Here is a 22,824-nt window from a genome sequence, read left to right as displayed (position 1 = left end):
CATGGAAAGTGTTCGACTGAGCTTCAATCTATGGTCCCCCTTCGCCAAACTTTCACAAGAAACACTAGACTAGCTGAAAACATTATCAATAATTTTCCACACTCTTTATCTGTGCCTAAACCTAAACATAGATTCCATGATCAAAACTTCTTTCTTAGAACTGCACGCCTGTGGAATTGTCTTCCGTTTTCCTGCTTTCCAGCTGTCTATAATATGGTTGTCTTCAAGTCTAACGTGAACAAGTTTCTGATGAGCTGTTCCACTTAAGTTAACAAATTTACCGAACTTCCATTACTATCGATTACTATATTGTCCTTTTGACTACTCTATACTCTTTAACCCTAGTAAATACCTGTAAACTGCTTTGCTTTCTGATATTTTGTTTGACATCAACTATACACTCTTTTATTTTCATAAATTGAATGTGTTTTTACTTTCATGATTACAATCATTTTCCCTTTTGTAACCTGTGAACCATATACTTGTTCCATAAACGATATAAAATTGGTTTTTCCTCCATTTTTTATAGCATAATTTGTGAAAAAGACTTCCATTAAAATTTGGTGGAATTTTGGAAAGGGGGGGGGGAGATAACAACTGTTTGTTATATGAACAACTGCTTGTAGGACTTATGGTCTACCATAGCTGAGGTAAGATCACATAAGGACAAATTGCCAAAAGAAATTATTGTAATTTTAGCAAAATGTTCAATTATTGATTTTTTTTTTTTCTTTTTCGGTACTGATTCTTCAAAGCATTTCCTATTTAATGGTATATTAGCAATATTGGACTCACTAAATTAAAATTATTGATTTATTTTCTAAAGATTTAAAAATAATGAAAATATATAATTTTTTTATTTTGCTAATCTGAAATCTATTATTAACATATTCAACGAATTTCACACTTCAAAAGATGAAAAATTAAACACATTCAAAATTCGGATTTCAACCTTTAAATCTGATACTTATAAAAGTGTTTTTTTTATTTATTTGTTTTATCTACAATCCTCACCCTTCCCACAATACAATATATTTTGTTCAGTTTCGGCTGATTATTTTAAGTATATTTGTAACCACAAATAAAGAAGGGGGGAGGTTGTAGCCAAAAAATATATAAATATCGATTATGATAAACAATGTACACTTATGAAGTTCATTCTGCACTTATCGGTAAAACTTTCATATTGATTGGATAATTACTTGATTTTTGGTAGATTTTTAAAGAAACTCCGTCAAAAAATACTTACTTCCTACTTCTGTTTTGGCCATTTGACCATGCCTACATAAGGTACTAAAACGTATTTTTAAAAATCCTATAATTACAAAATGAAATACACCAGAATGCATTTCAGTTTTTTTTACTGTTATCACCACTTATAAACGCCAAGAACCATTTAAGAATAAGGGTTAATGTGACTGAAATGATTGTCAGCTGAAATATGAAGAAAACTATTTGTGCACTAACATTGATTAATGGTATGAAGGTAATTCTGAAGTTTACGGACCATGCTGAAATAATAATATTATTTTAGAAACCCATTCTTAATATGGGAAGGAGGTTTAGTTAACTATTCTATACTTTCACTTAACAATATAATAAACAAAAGATATTGAAAAAATTGGATTTAACTTGAAAATCCAATCTAAAAAATTGCACAGGCCGTAAACTGCAGAAATACCAACTTTATTACATATGGGGTGTTTTTTACAAGAATTTATGAACATTGGATGAGAAGGCGACTAAGTTGTAATCAACATGGAAGCAGTCATGTGATAATGTGTTCCACGGACAGGATGTTTTAAAACTTTTGTAGGTTACTTACATCCAATATTTTTAGAATGACAACATTGCCTTAAAAATTAGTTATAATTGTATAATGATTTAGTTTAATTAATAACTTAATGAGCTAATGATATTGTAATAATTTAACTTCCAAAATCCTATTAAAAAACATAATATTTTTTAAGGAAATCGCTCCAGACAAGGTATGAAGCCACTTGAGGTCAGAAATTAGAAGAAAAATATCATCTCCAAGATCAAAAGCTAACCAATAGTAAATGTTATATGAATAGATACAAACCTAGAAAACAGCAACTTTTATCCCTTTGTCAGAGACATATGAAATGTGACTAAGGCTGTGGCAAGAAAATATTCTTTTCATTGTTTTGACTCTCAAGTATATATCTGACACAGTTAAATACAGGTAATCAACAGAGAACCACATCACTCTATCTAAAAACATAAAATATTAAATGATATATACTCGAGAGTCAAAATAATGAAAAGAATATTCTCTTGTCATAGTCCTAGTGATGACTAAAGGACAAAATGAGGGAAGCGAAAGTTATGAAGCTGTCAAAAGTTAACCCAAAGTTCACTTTCTGCTTTCTATAATAATTTGGTTTTAACCAAAAACTAGCCAAAAACAAAAAAGAAACTAAAAACTTCCCAAGCAATGCCAGACAGTGAGCTGCTTGTTAATAAAGAAGAACTTGTTCATGTTAAATTGATTTACTTTATTGGACATTAGATCACAATTTAAAAGTAATCAACTACTTTGTATTTATTTTTTTTACATAGTTTTGGAAACAATCTTTTCAGGGAAAGTGCTCAACTGAGCTCCATCCTCTTTATAAAACATTCACAGCAAGAACGCATCTTCTTAATGCAACTGAAAATAAACTTTCCTTTCTTCCTTGATGTGTTTAGCATCAAGTAGAATATAAATGAACATAGTTTCTTTACAAAAATTTCCCATTCGTGGAACACAATACAAAGGGACTACTTCTCTTCATACTACAACAAATCCAACAAATACTTGTCATAAACCGGCCCCATAAATAATCAAACTTTAAAAATAGAGTTAGTGTGTAATATACATGTATATGTGTGTTTCCTCCACAAGCACCACCAAATACGGGCAAATTCCTATACCACATTTGTGAATGATTATGCAAGAGTGAAGCTGGGCTGAAGAACCATCTACCTGCAGGGATATGGATGGGTATTTATGGATAGCAAACGCTTATCATAGGCAGACAAATCTTCTGCATTAGGGGTATGTTCATAGGTCCCAGATTGGGTTCAATTTTCCTTTTTTTATACAAAAAAGGTTTGAAACAAATAAAACAACAATTATTTTCTGTGAGACAGGCGGATATAAAATAAACACAAAAATCGAACACAATAAGATTTGCAAGAGATAACGAAACAAACACTTTCAAATCATATAAAACTAAATTTATTAATGATAAGGGGAAAGAAAGATTTAACAAAAACAAATATAGTCAAAGCTAATGGGATTGGGGAATATTTTTAACATACTAACTGAAAGAGAATCCTATAACAGAAAGACAAAAGGTAAACGGCAGCAACCAGTTCCCACAAGGAAAAATCCGATCTCCAGCTCGACAGAGAAAGACAGTAAAGTTTTTTGGGTTTTTTTGCACTTACAGTTCAATTCTTTTCTTTTGACAATTTGCAGTTGCTACAGTTAATCCAAATAAAATCTCTTGTGAGAGAACAAAGTTTCAATCACCAAATTCAGTCTTTCAATGCCGTGCGACACATTCCAGTTCCACGTGGGAGACATAAGTTCCAAATGATGACTTCGCAGATATTTTTGATTTGTTTCTTATTTTAAACATGCCTGTCGGCATCTGTTTTGGGTTATCCAAAATAGCTTTATCGAAGGATTAATTTAGGTATCTTTTTTTTTTCTCCGTCTTTGCCAACTTTGGAAATGTGACATATCCCTTTGGTTGTCCAGGAACACGTTTTATGCGGTTGGACTTTTGATCAAAACTACCTGCACACGAAAGAATTATTATTTTTTCCTTTATTTGTTTCGCCCCTTGATTCTAAAAATAGAATTGACGAAATCGTATTCTGATTCCTTTCTGCTTCTTGGCACAAACGCGGTCACTATGTGCGTTGACCATGGGACGATCTATCACTTGTCTTCATATTGGAGAAGGTGAGAGGTGTATGATGCTTACGTCGATTGAATGTTTTTCAACTCCCTCGTTCTCGGTTTCTCTTTTCCTCTTCTCTCTCCCTCTATCTTCCTTTCTCTCTCTCTCTCTCTCCGTGGGTGATGAAATCTGTAGTGGGTTTTTTTCTCGACTTCCGAGATCAGATCGCAGTGTAGTAACTGTTCTGCCATCACACGTCACTCTCTCTGTCCTCGGCCAAGGAAAGAGAATCTCTCCAGACTGATTTTAATACTGGGTTTTGGTGGATTCTCGTTCAGTCAGAACATGCCAATCAAATATCTACCATATAATTCTAACAGAACAATAAAATAGTATTTGATGTCGAGGTGGCTGTTTGTAACATATGCAATAGCAAATAGCAGAATTTGTGATCAAGGTTTACTCCTCTGGATCTGCCTATGCTCATGTATATTAAATGGTGAGGTGTCACATCCTTCTCGAGGTTAATCTCTCGAAGGATGTGACTTATCAAGTGGTGATTCCTGTGTAAAAACAAAAAAAAAAAAAAAACCATCGACCAATGAGTCAAATAAGCTGGAACAAGGGAAGCAAGGAATAGCTCAGACAATCCTGAAGAAAACATGCATAGAAAGGACTGAAACTAGCAACATCACGTCTATGAATGCAAGGTTGCATAGAAGAAATAAAAGTAAAGCCAATCAAATTCCAGATACGTTTCTGCACCTTATCAAGAACTTTCAAACAAGACAGCGATTCATCAACCCAAGTATGACAGCAATACTATATATATGGTCTGATAGTTGAATTGTAAAGATACTGAGTGTGAGAAAGTCTTTAGAACTGACTTTACAAGAAGCAGAAAGAGCAATGGATTTAATACATGAAATCCAAGGTTAAGTTAAAGAGAAAAAAAGACCAAGATGTTTCAGAATCAATTTCTCTTCATTGTTTTTTTAATGCATAAGTTGTTTGGGTCTGCATCGAATCTGATGATGTCAAGTTTATAAGTGTATCTTGTGTAGTTTCTGACATCCTGCTGAAGACAGAAAAGCTCACTTTTCTTTATATTCATGTATAACTGTAATCGATTCATTTTTGTGATAAAATCACCACACAAATGGCATTTGTTTTCCACTTTTCAGGTGTTTTCTTTCCTTTATTCCTACTTAATCTGATTATTTTGGTTTTCATTATTTCAGAAATTGTTGGAGAAGTTCAACTTCGCAAATATGGCAATTTTCTTGAAGAGTATGCTACTCAACTGAAGGATATTGAAGATGCGTTGGATGATACGATCGGAGATTCATGGGATGTGACCCTAGATCCCATTGCTTTGCAGGTACATTCACTTTTTTATCTCTTAAAATTTTTAATAAGGTATGTATATGTAACTAAAATATTTCTCTCTCTCCCCCCTTTTTTCTCTTTCTCTCTCTTTCTTCCTCTCTCTCTCTCCCCTTCTCTTTCTTCTTCTCTCTCTTTCTTCATCCCTTCTCTTTCTCTCTCTTTCTTTCCCTTCTCTTCCTTCCCCATCTCTTCCTTCCTCTCTCTCTTTCTTCCTCCCCTCTATCTTCCTCCCCACCTCTCTCTTTTCCTCCCCTCTCTCTCTCTTCCTACTCCTCTCTCTCTCTCTTTCTCAATTCTTTCTCTCTTTCTGTCCTTCTCATTCTATCTGCCTCTCTCCTCTTTCTCTCTTCTCATCCCTTCTCTCACTCTCTCTTTCCATCTTTCTCTCACTCTCTCTTTCCATCTTTCTCTCACTCTCTCTTTCCATCTTTCTCTCACTCTCTCTTCCCATCTTTCTCTCACTCTCTCTTCCCATCTTTCTCTCACTCTCTCTTCCCATCTTTCTCTCACTCTCTCTTTCCATCTTTCTCTCACTCTTTCCATCTTTCTCTCACTCTCTTTCCATCTTTCTCTCACTCTTTCTTTCCACCTTTCTCTTCTTCCCTACCCCCTCTCTGTCTCTCTTCCCTACCCCTCTCTCTCTTCCCTACGCCTCTCTCTCTTTCTCTTTCTTCTTCATTGGTCTTATATATTAGCAATCAAAAATTAAGAATTTATAACTAAATACAAAATAATTAACAAATAATAAATAAGAATTGTAAAATAAAAAAATAAATTTTAAATCATATTTTGTAAAATGTTGAATTATGTTTAAATTGTATAAATTTATTTTAATTTTTTATTAAAAAAAAACTTCTGAACTGCTGTAAAAATTGTCTCCAACCTCCAACCCTCCATCCTGGAGCTGAAGTAGTTTGTAATTAAAAAAAAAAAAAAAATGACTTTGGCACCTACTGCGGATTTCATTATTAGTCTCTATTCCTAAAACACTTCTGGTCAGGTAAGAGTTGATAATGCCAGTGATTGTTTGCTGTCTACTCTTTGAGTGCATTTGTTAATTTTTTTTTTTAACTTTTTCTCTTTAGTTCCTGCCTTATGAACAAATAAGCTTGCTGAACCTGATTAAGACTAATAACAAAATTCTCAACAAAGTTATCACAGTTCTGGCAAGCCTGTGTGCTGAAATCCAGTCTTTGGAATATGAAGCCAAACACAAATTCTATAACGCTCTTCTCTTCTACGGTGAAGGTGGTAAGTATTAAGATTTTGTCTTGTAGTTCTAAAAGATTTTAGTGGATTTTTAAATTCCTTAATATTACAAAATATATCAGTGGGCAACTGTTGAGGATGTGGATGATGACACCAATGCTTTGGTAAACTGTAAAGTTGTCAGACATACTAGTCAAGGTTCCGATCTTGACAATCAGTCTGACAGAAATCGGGCCATTTTGGTGACCTTTTATTTGTCATGTATTCATCCTGGGCAATTCTAGGAGGTTCACCCTCACATGCTTTTTCTCGCCTCTTTGAGGCTGAGTAAGTTTATTGCTTGACACACCTGACTAGGGAATAGCATTTGGATTTTCCAGGCAATTTTTAATAGACCAAAATACTCCTCCTTTAGGGAGTGCTGGCTTGATTCTACTCACTTTCTGACCTTGTGTCACGTCTTCTTGTGGTCGGAAAGAAGTAAATACTGATAATATAAACAATTTTCTTGGCTTTTTGGCGAAGTGTGGTACCTGTTTTGATACTACATTTTTTTTTCTGTTCTTGGTCAGTGAAGAAGAAATACTTCTAGATTGAGGCTATTTTTATTTTGGTTCCAATCCAGGAAGCCCTTTTTTTTTTCTTTTTTTTTTTTTTTGAAGGAGAGCTTCATATTCCCCCATATTAAAAACCAGCCTTGTGTCTAACATTGCTCTTGTAGGGACCATCAGTTCAAGTCTGAAAATGATCGCTCTTTGATGGTGGAATCACGATTGTTCAGGATGTGGTGAAGGCCAGCTTAATGTGACCGCAGTGAACTCTGTTGCAACTGCAAATTCTTTAAATGAGCCACCAAAGCATCATCATTCATAATCATATTTGATCTAACATTTATTTTACGAACTGGCATGTGTTGGGCTACTTTTATAAATTGATTTTATGTATTCCTCTTTCTAATTCATTCTTATCACTTCTTTTCATGTTTTTCTTGTTCTTCCCCTGCTGACTAATTTTGCTACCTTGCTGTTCTATATCTTTCTTTGCCTACTAATAGTTGCAGATAACATTATTAGTTTCTGTTATTTGGATTATTTTGACTTTTTTTTCATATTGGATGTTATTTTCACAACATTTTATCACATGTAACCTCCAATCTTTTTCAAATGCATCTTATTGAATTCTAAAATCTATACGGAATTTCAAACTGAACGATTTATTTAATCGACATGGGTAGAGTGTTCTCATTCCATCAGTCATGACTGCGTAGAAGTCTTAAGTAATTTTTAATCATATTCCTTGTATCAACAGTAGACGTTTGCTTAGGACTGATTATTACTTAGCACTTTATCTGTTGTGCGATGGCTACATAATTACAGAGTTCAGTGTAAAGATTCTTAATTTTGACAAGATTCACCTGAAGAAGTTCAGGAATTATATTGCTCATAATGTTGTACGAATAACACCAAAAATGACTACAATAGTCAGAATAATACAGATTATCAACCTTTATCTCAAAAATTCTGAAAAATAGGTTTGTTAAGGATTCATTTATCTTTTATTGCAATCATCATCATCATCATTGACACAATAATATTCAGTTCAACATCCATTTTAGACACTAGCACACATTGAATGATTTCTAAAGTAACCTATCTTTGGCCAGGTTTTATTTACCTTTCTTTCCCTAACGTCCATTTTTATCCTTTCTTATGTTTCCCTTGGTTTTCCTCTGTGAACTGAACTTGCTACCTCAACTCTTCTACATCTACTAACCCAAAAACTCTCATCTATTCTTTTAATGTGGTCATACCATCAACATTTACTCTTCTACACACATTTTCTTATACTGTCCATTCAGTCTTCCTTTGAGGTTATAATAACTATGTCTGTCTTTTAAGATTTACATTACACACCAATTGTATCCTTCTCGTATCATTTCTCTCCATGCAGTGCATGTCCTCAACTCTCATTAGTCAGGTTTTACTTCCATACATCATCACTATACATACACATTGTTTGGTAGATTCTTCCTTTGATTGACAGTGGTAACTCTCTGCTACTTAGTAATGGCAGATATTTATGCATTAATACTGTTAAGAAAGTTATAAACTCGCAATTGTCTCCTTCCACCTATAGGTAAAATAGCACCTTTTATTCAAGTAATTGTATCTAATAAATTGTTTACAATAGGTATTGTTTTGGCATTAATTAATTTCAAAAGAGTTGATATACTATAAAGTAAGAAAAAAAACGAGTATCTTTTAATTTGTTGTTTTTTTATAAAATCAAAGCTCTTTTTTTTTCTTTTTTTTTTTTTTTTTCTTATTGCAATTTCACCCCAAACAAGGCACATTGCCACTTTGCTGTAGGGGGCTACTATCAGGGACATAAGCTACAGGGATACTATGTGGGGAGTTGGGCAGCAAAATGTCGGTTCATGTTACACTTGAACTTCTGCATGTCAGTACAGTTGGTACTCAGAAGGGAATTCCAAAGTCCAGTGGTTCTGGGAAGGAAACTACTGGAGTAGAAGGCTCTCTTACATCTAGGGATCTCAACTGTGAAGGGGTGGGATTTTGCTGCTTGTCAGGGGTACTTATGCCGAGGGGGCACAAGTGCTTGCAGTTCGTCAGAGCATTCACCATTGAAATACTTTTTTGTTTAAACGTGTCTTTTTCACATCAATGGTTGGTTACACATTGGCCATGGCAGCACAATCCAACTTTCTCTATAAAACACTATCATTTAAGATGGGCTTGATGTGTCATTGTTTGAGATCATCTTTGACAATCAGTCCAAGGCATTCTTGTCCTTTTCCTTGATTGCTCTCAGTTGAGATGTGTACATCTGTTTATCCAACATGTCGATACCACTGCAGACGGTAGCGCTGTAGAACTGACTAAACAAAAAAAAATGATTATTTGTTACTTGATGATCCTTACTATCCATTATCATTCATGAATGAAAATAACACTCTGTATTTGTTTTTGATTTCTTTTTTTTCTTTCCATCAGAGGTGGATACGAACATGCCAGAGTGTGAAGCTCAAATCCAGATGGGTCGGATGATGCCATTATTACAAGTACGTTAGTTTTCAAAAAAGATTTTTTCCTGTAAATCCAACCTTGTCTAATTTTCTGTTTTTCAAAAATGGGTGCAGAGTGATAACGTATGTACATACATGAAATTGTTTTCGCATATTATTATTTAGATACTTATTGTTATTATTGGTTAATAATCATGTTTTTTTTACAATGATAGGAGACTATTATTAATTTAAAACATTTTTATTTATAACATTTTTTGTACATTTATTTTAGTTTGCAAATGTTTCAACATTATTTTTGGCTCTTTTTAGTGCAACATATAACTGGCCATGTTGAAACAGTTTTCACAAAGTCAAAAGACTTCACAACGCATTGTTTTTTTTTATATATATGTTTTTATATTTCAAATAAAATTTCTATTTCAGATGTATTAAAAAAAAAAACAAAGTTTCATTAATAGCTCAATAGTACAAAACTGGAACTTGTTTGCTCAAGTGAAGAATAAAATAACTGTTGGATGAATATAATGAGTTTTTGCTCCCTGTATTAAAAGTGATTAACAAAATTAAAATGTTGATTTTTTTTTTTTATATATTATTCAGATTATGAAAACTACTATTCTCATTTTAGTTGTTATTTTTACAATTTGTTTCAATTAATGTGATCTCCAACCTTCTTTAGGTTCATCTTGTTGAACTCGGAAACTAATAGAATTTCAAACTGGATCCTAAATAGCCTTGAAATGGAATTTTGAACTGGACCATAGATGGATCATAGACAGATCTGAAGAAGGTTGTTTAAATAACAACCAAGATGAGAATAGCAGTCAAAATAATGTTATCAATCTTATCTCAAAAATTGTATTTGTTATATATTTTCTTTTGTAGGAGCTTTCTTGCTTTGTGAATCGTGCCTATGAAGTTGTGAAGAATGTTGTTCAGCAACTGGCAGCGTTGTACACAACTCCCAAGTAAGTGTTATTCTCAGCAAATACTTAACTTTTAAAATGTATCAACTTAAAAATATATACAACATTATGTCTGGTATGCTAGGAGATATTTGATTAATACTGTCTTGACCCAGTATTTATCATACTGAGTCAGGACATTATTTATAATACTGGAAGTATTTATAATTTTTGTTTTACATTGTCCATAAAAATTGAGTAACAGTCACTTTTATATGTATATTAGCAGGGAGACCTAATATTGCTCGGGATTAAATGAGGATTAACGAATGTTTTATCCTCCCATATTTTATTGTCATCAAAATTAGTGAAATCACCCATTTTACAATCAAATCAATTAATTACCTGTTCTAGCTGGTGCATCGGGAGGATGCTTCACATGCCTCCCCACAGTGACTTGGTCCACACTACATTGTAGTCTACATTGCACTGTAGAGAACTTACTGTTGATTTTATAAAATTATTTTTTATATAATGGGTTGAATTAAAGTATAAAATGCAAAAATCAAGTATTATAGTTCACGTGTGCTGTAAACAGAAGCATTCATTTTGAATGCACCCCTGTCATATTAAAGAACCTACTGTTGGGTTTATATGTCAAAATCGCCTTCTTTCATTGGATTTTTTAAATTATCGATTATTGATACTTATAAAAGGCATTTTGATACAATATCTATTTAAGAACACTGCCAGGCACATAAAGTATATTAGTGTGATATTTTTAAAAAATCTGCCCAGCTGATTAGGAGTCCGTAGAGACTGAACTCTCTCTCTCACACACACACACACATACACACACACACAGTTCCTTTTGTATAGTAGTAGAGCTAGAGCGCTATTATAATATTTTAAAAATAATATATATATGCCGCTCCCCATTTAGGGGGTACCAAATTGGTCAAAGGGAAAATTATTCCCAACAAGCATTTAGGTAAAAATGCACTTTCGTATAAATAATTGAATTCATTCAAAGAGTATCACTAACAAAAACAAATAAAAACATCTACATAAAACGCGATACATTCAGTAGTCAAGCGAGGTGGTCCCGTGGTAGAGGTTTAGGTTTCTTATCATGGGGTCCTGATTTTGAATCTCGCTAGATTCAGCCACTCTGATGAGTCGTAGATGACGAAACACGTGTCAGTGGATAATTATATTTTAGAAATAATATATATATATATATATATATATATATATATGGTATCTTCCTTCAGTCTTAACAGACTATGGATACTCCCTGTAAGGGTGCCTGCACGTTGAATATTTGTGACAAGAGTTACACAGTCTCCAACCACACCTCTCCTGAGTCAGCATTGTAAAATAGCAGTGGCAAGTGGAGGTCCAGGATGACTGGAAACAATGCCAAGATAAGTGGACAGCACATAAAATTCCCAAATGGTCATCCATCTGATACTAGCTAAACTTAATGTTACTTATCTGATGGAAACTGGTATATCAACGTGATTATACTGTATACATATATATATATATATATATATATATATATATACCAGGTTATAAAGAGTGATAACTAATGAATTTAACAAGGTTATTAAGAGTGCTCAATAAAATAAGAGCAAGATATATATATATATCTTGCTTTCTGTTATTTTTAACAATGTCTGCCTGAATATATATATATATATATATATATATATATATATTTATTTTCAGACAGACATTGTTAAAAATAACAGAAAGCTTCTGTTTTGGGATACCTTTTTTGTATATACATTAAACATATGGATGTAAGGTCCAAGCATTTTTCTTCTCGAAATGTCCGCGGTTTTAACTTTTTGTAAAATCGTCTTCACATCCGCAGGAAAGTGTGTTAGTCTTGGTAAGGAATTATGGATTATGGGAGATTTACTTGAATAATAGTAAATGGGGTGTGAGCGAGGGTTGTTGGACGGCTGACTCTGGTAGAGGGGTTGGTGTATATATTGTTACAAACAGCCACCTCGACAACAAATACTGTTTTATTATTCTGTTAGTAGTATAGAGTAGGTATTTGATTGGCATGTTCTGACTGAACGAGAATCCACCAAAACCCAGTATTAAAATCAGTCTGGAGAGATTCTCTTTCCTTGGCCGAGGATGGAGAGAGTGACGTGTGATGGCGGAACAGTTACTACACTGCGATCCGATCTTGGAAACAGAGAAAAAAAAAACCCACTACGGATTTCATCACCCACGGAGAGAGAGAGAGAAACAGAACAAGGAAGTTGAAAAACGTTCAATTGACGTTAGCACCAAACACCTCCCACCTCCTCCAATATGAAGACAAGTGACGGGGCGTCCCACAGTTAATGCACATAGTGACTACGTTTGTGCCAAGAAGCAGAAAGGAATCAGAATACAACTTCATCAATTCTATTTATAGAATCAAGGGGTGAAACAAATAAAGGAAAAAATAATAATTCTCTCGTGTGCGGGTAGTTTTGACCAAAAGTTTGACCGCGTAAAACGTGTTCCTGGACAACTAAAGCGATATGTCACATTTCCGAAGTTGGCAAAGGCAGAGAAAAAAAAAGATACCTAAATTAATCCCTCGATAAAGCTATTTTGGATAACCCAAAATGGATGCCGACAGGCATGTTTAAAAAGAAAAGAAACAAATCGAAAAATCTGCAAAGTCATCATTTGGAACTTATGTCTCCCACGTGGAACTGTAATGTGTCGCACGGCGTTGAAAGACTGAATTTGGTGATTGAAACTTTGTTCCCTCACAAGAGAATTTATTTAGATTAACTGTAGCAACTGTGGTCCACCAGTGTTCAGACTAATATTTCATAAAATTATAGTATTATATCATTTATTTAATTTTTCATATATGACATATATGAATTATTACCATTTCTAATGGCCTAAAGAATTCATTTCAGTTGAGGGGGTTTATCAGACTTGCTTCTCCTCACCACTTGAAATGATTTTGTACAGGGCTAGAAATAGGCATGATTTTTACTTAATAACTTTTGTGTGACAGAATCAATACATATTTATTTATATGCGAACAAATACACATTGATCTTTATTGTAGTCAGAAAGACACTTAAGCAAAGTAAATGTTATCTGGACATTTTTTTTTTTTTTTACATGGGAGTCACCACTTATCAAGGCCCGAAGGCCACTCAGGGATAAGGGTTATTGCGTGTATAGTAATCAATGAGATAGTATTGTAGTAATCATTAGTATTGGGGTTTTTGATAGAGTGTCTTACTTAAGGGGGCGGTTTGTCAGGAGTTTGTTTATGTTGGACTTGAAGACATCCAAGTTGTAGTCAGGTGGGAAACAGGCAAGTGGCAGACAGTTCCACTGGCGTGCAGTTCTAAGAAAAAAGCTTTGCTCATGGAATCTACGTTTGGATTTAGGCACAGATAAAGAGTGGGGAAAATTATTGACAGTAGTTTCAGCCAGACGGGTGTTTCTCATGAAAGATTGGCAAGGGGGGGATGAGGGATTGGAGCTCAGACGAGCACCTGCCATGGAAATAACGATAAAACAAAGACAGGCTCGCAACGTCTCTTCTGTGGGAGAGAGGTTGCAGGGAAGAGAAAAGGGCATCCCCTACTAAGCCACAAAGTCTATTTTGTTTGAAATGAATGTTTTTGTTTACAGCACAATTGAACCATGATACTTGATTTTTGCATTTTATACTTTAATTTAAGCCAATATATTAAAAATAATTTTATAAAATCAACAGTAAGTTCTCTACAGTGCAATGTAGACTACAATGTATTGTGGACTAATAGTAAAAGAGAAAAAAAAAAGACTAGTCCTAATCAAGTATCAATTTGCCAGAAGCCTTGCTATTCAGGTTTGAGTCTGAAATTCTGACCAAGCTTAATTTTATATATTAGAAACAACTATGTTGCATATTACTAAGTAGTAATATACTTTTGAAGAAGATTGAAAAGATAGATCCCAAGTGAACTTGTTTATCTTAGATTATCGATGCTGGATTAACTTGGGGTCTGATAGAACCCATATGAAATATAGATAGTTGATTGGTGAGCTTAATAATTTTATGTAGGAGAAAGATTGAACATTAATTCAGTTGCTGCCAAAATTATAGCTATGCTACACATGATATAAGTTTCTCAGAAATAAGGGGCACTAAGAACCCCTCAGCCTTCCTAAGAGGTAATGATGGAGCAATTCCCAGTTAAGGAATTAAAGTTCTATAAGTTAAAAAATAAAATAATCTGAATTTCTTTTGTTAAAGCCATTTAATGTTTTATAGCTCTCTTGAAGAAACATAATTTTTTTTTTGTTCGTTATGTCATCGTGCTAACAGTGTTTTTTATTACTTAACCTCATATTACAAATGTTATTTAAAATTTTTATTTCAAAGTAAAATTTGTAAACAATTATATTTGCAATAATTTTTTCAAAAGAAACTTTCCAACCAGCAAGATATCTCCACATGTTGAGTGAATTTTTTTTTTAAACTCTTATTAACCCCAAATAAGGTATATTGCCTCTTGGACATAAGAAGCTACTATTTGGTACCATACCTATGGGAACACTATGTGGGGAGTTGAGCAGCGAGATGTCTGTTTGCATTATATTTAAGTTTCTATGTGTTAGTACAGTTAAGGAAGCAGGAAACAGCGAGGGAATTCCAAAGTCTAGCAATTCTATACGGTGAAGGGATGAGATTCTTCCACTTATTGGATTAGTCATAGGTATTAATGTCGAGTGGGGGGGGGGGAGAGGCACTGTCAATCAGAAAAAAATTTAGCACTTAATTGATTAATGACTCAAAGATTTTTTGTAAAGGGAGGAACGAGGTTATAATTGAACAGATCAATTCTTTCACCAGAATTTTTGAATACTGGTACCACAGAAACAATTTTCCACCTATTGGGGAAGAAAGATTTAGCAAGGTAGTTGTTGCACAGTTTGGAGAGAACAATTAGTCCTAAATAAACTAAAAAAAACAAACTTTTTCTCGACCTAAGATTTATTTTTCTTTTCACAATCCGATAATTTTTCTTTCTTTTTTCAGAGCTGGAACCAAACTAATTGATGCTATCGGTGTTCACTTTCAAGTAAGCCATAGTTTGTTTACCTTAGCTATTTAAATTTAGATTAAATGTTATTTTTCATATGTACTTCACACCACAAGGATCTAGTTGGTTTACTAGTAGATGACTTGTGATCATTTGGGTTATGGTTCATCTAGATCAGGAATCCATGATACCTGGTACAGAATTCGCTTCAGTTTGGGCACCTTCTGTCTGAATAAGATGCAATCAGAACTAATTCTACTGTGAAGATGCACACCACAAATTCATCAAATCCTAGCCATGTTATTCCTCTGCATTCTCAGAAAGGCCAAGATAGTGAGAACCCAGCATTCGCTTGCATGTAACATGCCACTATGTATATAAATCAATAGATAGATTCCTAAATCTGAAGAACTGGCAGTGCTAAGTATTTTAAAACAATTGTTAGTGTAGACAGATGAGCAATTAGGTATATAAATGTATTAAATGTGGACAAATGGCTAAGTTAACTCTTTTAGATGTAGGAAGACGTTTATGTTGCTGTATTCAATAGTGTGTGTTGTTTTATTTTGGTTATAAGCGTTTTAGAAGTACATCCAATGTAACCAATATTATAATTACAACAGTTTGCAAATTATGTCAAATCTAGATTTGGATTTCTGATGGCATTCACTTAGGGTGAGTGGACCTGGCTCAAGAGAATTTGTAGCATTGTGTTAGTCAAGGCACCTGTCTACATATGTTCGTAGCTAACTTCTCAGCATGCAGCAGACAGTCAGGTTCCATAGTTAAATACTAAAGACGTGAAAGCCAGTTATAACTTCAGATTGGCTTTCATAGTCGCAAACCAAGTCCTCAGTTGATCTCTCTTCCTCTTGCATTATCCCGATAATAGGCCAGTGCTATTGCCTTGGGAATTAGGTTGGTTACAGGATGATGACAGGTGTGCCCAAATCGTCAGTTTCCTTGTTATAAGAATATCCATAAGTCTGGAGATCAAGCATCTTGTGTGAATTGTGATGTTGAGGATGTGGTCTTGATATAAAGCCTGAGCATGCTTTATAGACACCTGATCAAACACTTCAAGCTTCCGAATAATGACAGTAGGGAGTGGTCGAGTTTCAGACCCATAGAGTAGAATTTTATGAACAATGGCCTGGTATATTTAGCATTTAATTGCGAGCTTGTTTCCACCAGATACTGTTGATGGTTGGAAAGAACTTTCTAGTGTTGAACATTAAATGATGGCTGACAAAGAAATCTTTATGTAAACATATCTTGTTAATTGTTTAGAAGTGCAGAGATTAAGATTGTCGATTCAAAGAGTTTGAGACAAACAGGATATTTTCAAGAAGAATCTGATCTATTGGTCAAAAATTAATGAGTAACAAGTCTGAAATTAAAAAAAAAGCCCCAAAATATATTTCACGCACTGACACTGAACACCAACTACTGACGGTTCATCACAGCTTTTATCTCAATAGAGATATCAGCAATGTTAAAGAGGAACTAACATGAGGTTGCTTATTATGAAGAGATAAGTGACCATAGTCTTGAGTACAATTTCATTATAATCTCTCACTGTTAACAATCTTTAGTAGTAGTAGGCACCTTTAGAAAGTAAAGTAGTTAAGAGACTGAAATGTTTGTTTTTATGTAGAGTATGGTCTAAAAAACTAAAACAATAGAAGTTTGATAAATATCTTGCTCGATATTTGTTCATATCTATCATTCATTACCTGTATTTTCATTTTATCTATGACTTGTAGGTTGTATTTGAACATCTTGGTGATCTACTTACTGTCCTGATCACATTGGACCAACTTATTGACAATCATGCTGTACTTAAAGAGCATTGGACATTATATAAAAGGTAATTCTGCTTATATCCTTCCCTACATGCATTTTCATTTATTTTATATTGTCCATATTAAGTGTTAATTGATTGCAATACAGTTATATAAAAAATTATTTTATATGTTAAAACAAATAAGAGATTGCTTGATTTAGTTTGTACTCCTGGTTATTAATTCTAATCACTTCATCATCTTTTTTTATTTGTGTTATTGTAAGTAATAAAATGAGACAAATGTGTTTTCTTTTATCAGAATGCTGAAGAGTGTCAGACACAATCCTACAAAATTCAACATTCCAGATGAAAAACTTCGTCCATTTGAGAAACTGATGCTCACTTTGGAGGGACAACTACTAGATGGTGTTATTTTTCAGGTTGGCCTTATATTATTATTAATGCATATATATATATATATATATATATAACTCTTGGTTCGTTTGTTATCAATAAAACCATATTTCTACTTTATCAATTTATTTGAAATTTTCAGACTGGCTATCTTTAGAGTCAAGGGATGTTTTTATGCTATTAAAATAAATTAACATCGCTAATTATAAAATTATTAAATAAAATAAAAATATTTTTCGTAAGCCGATACTGCGGACCTTTTTTCTGGTAGAACTGAACTTCTGTTTCAATTCATTTCATACGCCACGATTTGATGAGACAAATTAGAAGATTTCATTTTCTGTTTATTTGATAAGTAAAAAATAAACATCCCCTATTTTAAAAATTTAAATTCATTTGCTTATCTTCCAAATTTTTTAATTTAGAAATTTTTTTCTTTATTATATGAGGCAAAAAAAATTGCTCGCTAGAAGGTGCATTTTGAGTTGAAGCATAAAAGTTGAAGTTGTTTTTTTTTTGTTTTTTTTTGTTTTTGTTTTTTTTAAACAGTTGTTTCGATATAAGAAAATATGAACTTTTTTATTATTAAAATTATAAATTGTTAGGTGAAAGTACAGGTTTTTTTCAAAGAAAATTTACGTTGGTAACGTGCTTAAATAATATTTGGTGCTGATGCAGAAAGTGATCCGCGCTATTTTTTAAATTGTATTTCCACGTTTAATTAAAGTTTTATGATATGTTTTTTTATTCAATTGTAAGGTTAAAATACAGAATAGGTACAAAACACCCTCCCCTCCCCATGTTAAGAATGGCTTTTTAAATAATAACGTTATTATTTCAGCACGGATCACTCTCTGCATGAGTACCTAATATTTTTATTTTATTTATTTATTTATTTTTTTTTTTTTTTCAGCCATTCTTACCATAGAGAGGGGAGGGTGTTTTGTAACTATTCTGTGCTTTCAACTAACAATTTATTATTAAAAAAAAGATATCATGAAATTATAAAAAATTAAAAAGATATTGTGAAAGTTGAATTTAACTTGGGGAAAAAAAACAACGTGAACGGCGCGTTCAACATTGTAGCCAGAGCTTATTTGGCAATAAGGTCACGTTAGTTGGTCGATTAATGTCTTTTTTGTTTTTTTTACCATAGTTTTTTAAATTTTTTTTAAGGAAACATTTTTTTAACAAAACTGAAAGTACACTTTTTTCTTTTTTTTTTTTTTTTGCAGAAGTTGTTTTTATATAAGAAAATATGAATGCTTTTTCTTTATTAAAGAAATTTGGTACTCATGCAGTTATTGATCCATGCTGAAATAATAACGTTATTATTTAAAAAGCCATTCTTAACATGAGGGGGGGGTTACCTATTCTGTACTTTAATCTTACAATTGAATAAAAAAACATATCATAAAACTTTAATTAAACTTGGAAATACGATTTAAAAAATACCGCGGATCAGTAAGTGCATGAGCACAAGAAATTTTTAGGTGAAATACAGAAAAGTTTCTACCAAGAAAACCGTTATTTTTTCAGCCATTCTTACCAAGGGGAGGGGATGGTGTTTTGTCACTATTCTGTGCTTTCAACTAACAATTTATTAAAAAAACAAAAGGTAAATTTTCACATTAGGTCCACCTCCACAATTTTTAACATGGGTAGGTTGGGGGGGGGGTGTATTCCGAAAGCCATTCTTAACATGGGGAGAATGGTGGTATTTATTCCAAAAGCCGTTTTTAACAGACGAAAGACAGGTAAAAGGTTAAAACACGTGGTTAGGCATAGGTGTTGCTTATTCCGAAAGCCGTTCTTAATATGGGGAGGTTGGGAGTGTTTATTCATGGCCACCAGTGAATTATAGTGCATCGAAAACTACTTGCTTCTGCAAATTTTAAATGAGATATTTTGTGTAGTTTTTTAGTTTTAACTCATTTTCCCAAACTTAACGTGTTCAACACAGTCTGCCGCCATTTGTATTTTTCAAATATACCGATAAACACTACATGTTTTCAAACCGATTAAACATTTTGCACTAAATAAAAACACTAAAATCTTATCCAGTTAGGTAGAAAAGTAACTTATCTTGCCTTTGATAACATTTATTTGTTATATTTATTTTTCGACAACTTTTTCGTTTCTGTGTTTAGTAATACAAACCCATTTGATTTAATGTAACGTTTAGTCGGCTCCAAAAACAGTGTTTATCGATGTATCTGAAAAATACAAATAGTGGCGGACACTGTTGATGTTGATGATGTTAAGTTTGGGAAAATGAGTTGAAACTAAAAGACTATACAAAATACTATCAGAAACCCACCGAATATGTGAGCCTATGTCATGATAACATATAATCGGTGGGTGTCTGACACTGTTTTGTATATTTTTTTTAGTTTTTAACTGATTTTCCCAAACTTAACGTATTCAACAGAGTCCGCGACCATTCGTCTTTTTCAAATACATTGATAAACACTGTGTTTTTCGAGCCAATTAAACATTTTACATTAAATAAAAACACTAAAAAATTATTTAGTTAGGTAGAAACATAATTTACCTTACCTTTCCTTTCATTTATTTGTTTTTGGATAACTTTTCCGAATCTGTGTATAGTAACCCTCCTCCCCCTCAACCAAATATTAATTAAAAACTCACATTTTTGAATACAAAAAAAACACCAAAAACCTCTATTTAGTATTTCAACATTTTAGCAACGTTCGGCTTAATCCACTGAATGTTGGTCAAGCCCAAGCCATGATTAACAGTTACTCCCGAGGATCCGGATACAATTCTGCAAGAGTACCATTTTTTTTCATGTTTGCTTTTTTTTTTTTACTTTTTGGAGTGGATTGCTGTACTAAGAATATAAGAAACATGCATTTTCTCTTTTTATTAGATTTTTCCATTACACCAAATTGAGCCACAGCAATGCGTGACAGGGTACAGCTAGTATATATATAATATAATATATATATATATTTACAAACAAAAGATAAAGAGGAGATCAAAGAAGTATTGAAGGATTCTTTAAATGAAGACATCGAGATAATAAAAAGCTCAACATGCACGGTGGAGCTTAGATCCAAGTTAGATCCAAGAAGAAAAGATATTGACAATACACAAAAAGCTTTGATAACCCCTACTTCCATTGGTGTATCTTCCTTATTGAATTGATAATTAAATTTATATGCACCAGTATATATTCTATATTGTTGATATCTTTTCCTATTGTGTGTGTGTGTGTATATACACACACATATATATATATATATATATATATATATATATATATATATGAGAATAAAATACACAATATCTCATAAAATGAAATGCGAAGACAGAATGTATGAAAGACAAAATGAAAACAATTGAACAAAGCAAAACTAAGTATGATATACTAAATCTATTTTTCTTTTTTTAATGATGTCTTTTCACATGCACCGCATATTTTTCAAATAGTTATGTCCTAATATTTGTTTTGTGTCTCTTTTCCATATTAGCATGTTATATTTTAATTTGAAAAATTTATAAAGTGAAACATTATATTTGTAGTTTATAGATGTCCTATGCACACACCACAGGCCAAGCAATAATTTTGTATAAACCCATAATATAAAATTAATGCCACCATTAGGTATCTCATGAAATTTTACTCCCCAAAGTACCTGACAGAACATATTTATATTATAGATTTTATGACTTTTCCTTCACATTTCATCTCACGAATGAGAAAAATAGACATATTTCAACACTACTTCTCCTGTTTATTTGCATTTCCACAAGGGCAGAATTAGACGGAAGGTCAATTTAAAAAAAAAAAAATTTTGTAAGGGAACTTTGAATTGGGAAAATAAAAAATTTCTCTCTGTACTTAACGCAGATATACTACATTTTTATCCCAGGTTTAAGGCTGAGGAAACTCAGTCAGTATTTATTTCCTTTCTCTCACCATCATCAGATGTGACAATATTCAGAAGGCGGGGACTAAAAAACCCAGCAGCCACATCTGCATTCTCTGGTATCGGATAATTAGCAATAAACTAACCCCTTCTCAAAGAGAAAAGCTAAAGTTTGGGAGTATGGACCTCCTAGAATTGCACAAAAATATACAATAGTCTGACAAAAGGAAGGCCACTAACTTAAAAACCTGTTGGATTGATTGTCAAGGACGTAACCTTGGTATGAACAATATAACTGTCGGATTGAGTGGTGTGTCTACATGAATAGCTATTGCTTAGGTATGCAATTTATATATTGTTTGTGTAAATAAAATGAGAAGTAAATGTGAATTTAGATCATCATCATCATCATCATCATCATCATCATCATATTCAATTTATCATCCGTTTTACATGTTGGCATGTGTTGGATGACTTTTAGAAATTAAATTTCAAAGGAACCTATCTCTGGCCAGGCCTTTATTTATCGTTCTTTCTCTTAAGTCTATCATTATAACTTCATCCTATGTCTTCCTTGGCTTTCACTATGAACCGACCTTGCTACCTCAATTGTTTTACATGTACTAACTCTAAAACCCTCATCCATTCTTTCAGTATGTTTATATCATCAGAATCGCATTTTGGATGCACAGAAGAGATGTTGCGAGCCCGTCTCTGCTTTGTTGTTATTTTCATGGCAAATACTCGTCTGAGCTTCAATCTATAATCCCCCTTTTGCTAAACTTCCTCAAAAAACACTTGTCTAGCTACAACAACCATCAACAATTCCCCCCACTCTCCATCTGTGCCTAAATCTAAACGCAGATTCCATAAACAAAGCTTCTTTCCTAGAACTGCCTGGCTGGGGAGCTCTGTTCAGCTGACCTACTTTCCAGCCGACTACAATATTCTCATCTTCAAGTCCAATGTAAACAAATTCTTGTTGACCCGCGTCCCCTAAATAATCCATTTCTACCCCTAACTATTTATACTCTGTTATCCCGGTGATCACTGTACACTCATTAATCCTTGAGTAGCCCCAGGCCTTGATAAGTCAATCCCATGTAAAAAAACAATCTTTATACTGACCAAATTTAATCTTCCTCTGATATCATCAAATCTAAGATTATCTTTAAGACTCCTAT

At 33.1% G+C, this 22,824-nt stretch overlaps 1 protein-coding gene across 4 annotated transcripts in view; it reads left to right on the top strand.

The window, feature by feature from the left end:
* Positions 1 to 22,824, top strand: part of LOC145293849 (WASH complex subunit 4-like) — a 144,978-nt gene that overhangs the window by 4,889 nt on the left and 117,265 nt on the right. For all 4 annotated transcript variants that reach the window (XM_080140540.1, XM_080140543.1, XM_080140539.1 and 1 more), the window contains exons 2-8: positions 5,159 to 5,298; positions 6,392 to 6,557; positions 9,530 to 9,597; positions 10,450 to 10,532; positions 15,541 to 15,583; positions 17,311 to 17,414; positions 17,650 to 17,770. In XM_080140540.1, the coding sequence (XP_079996666.1) occupies positions 5,159 to 5,298; positions 6,392 to 6,557; positions 9,530 to 9,597; positions 10,450 to 10,532; positions 15,541 to 15,583; positions 17,311 to 17,414; positions 17,650 to 17,770 (725 nt within the window). The remainder of the gene's footprint in view (positions 1 to 5,158; positions 5,299 to 6,391; positions 6,558 to 9,529; positions 9,598 to 10,449; positions 10,533 to 15,540; positions 15,584 to 17,310; positions 17,415 to 17,649; positions 17,771 to 22,824) is intronic.

Source organism: Euprymna scolopes, chromosome 15, assembly GCF_053919585.1.
Source record: "Euprymna scolopes isolate OS-2025 chromosome 15, ASM5391958v1, whole genome shotgun sequence".
Taxonomy (NCBI): domain Eukaryota; kingdom Metazoa; phylum Mollusca; class Cephalopoda; order Sepiida; family Sepiolidae; genus Euprymna; species Euprymna scolopes.
Note: the sequence above shows the minus strand (reverse complement) of the source record. Positions and strands in the feature narration are given on the sequence as shown.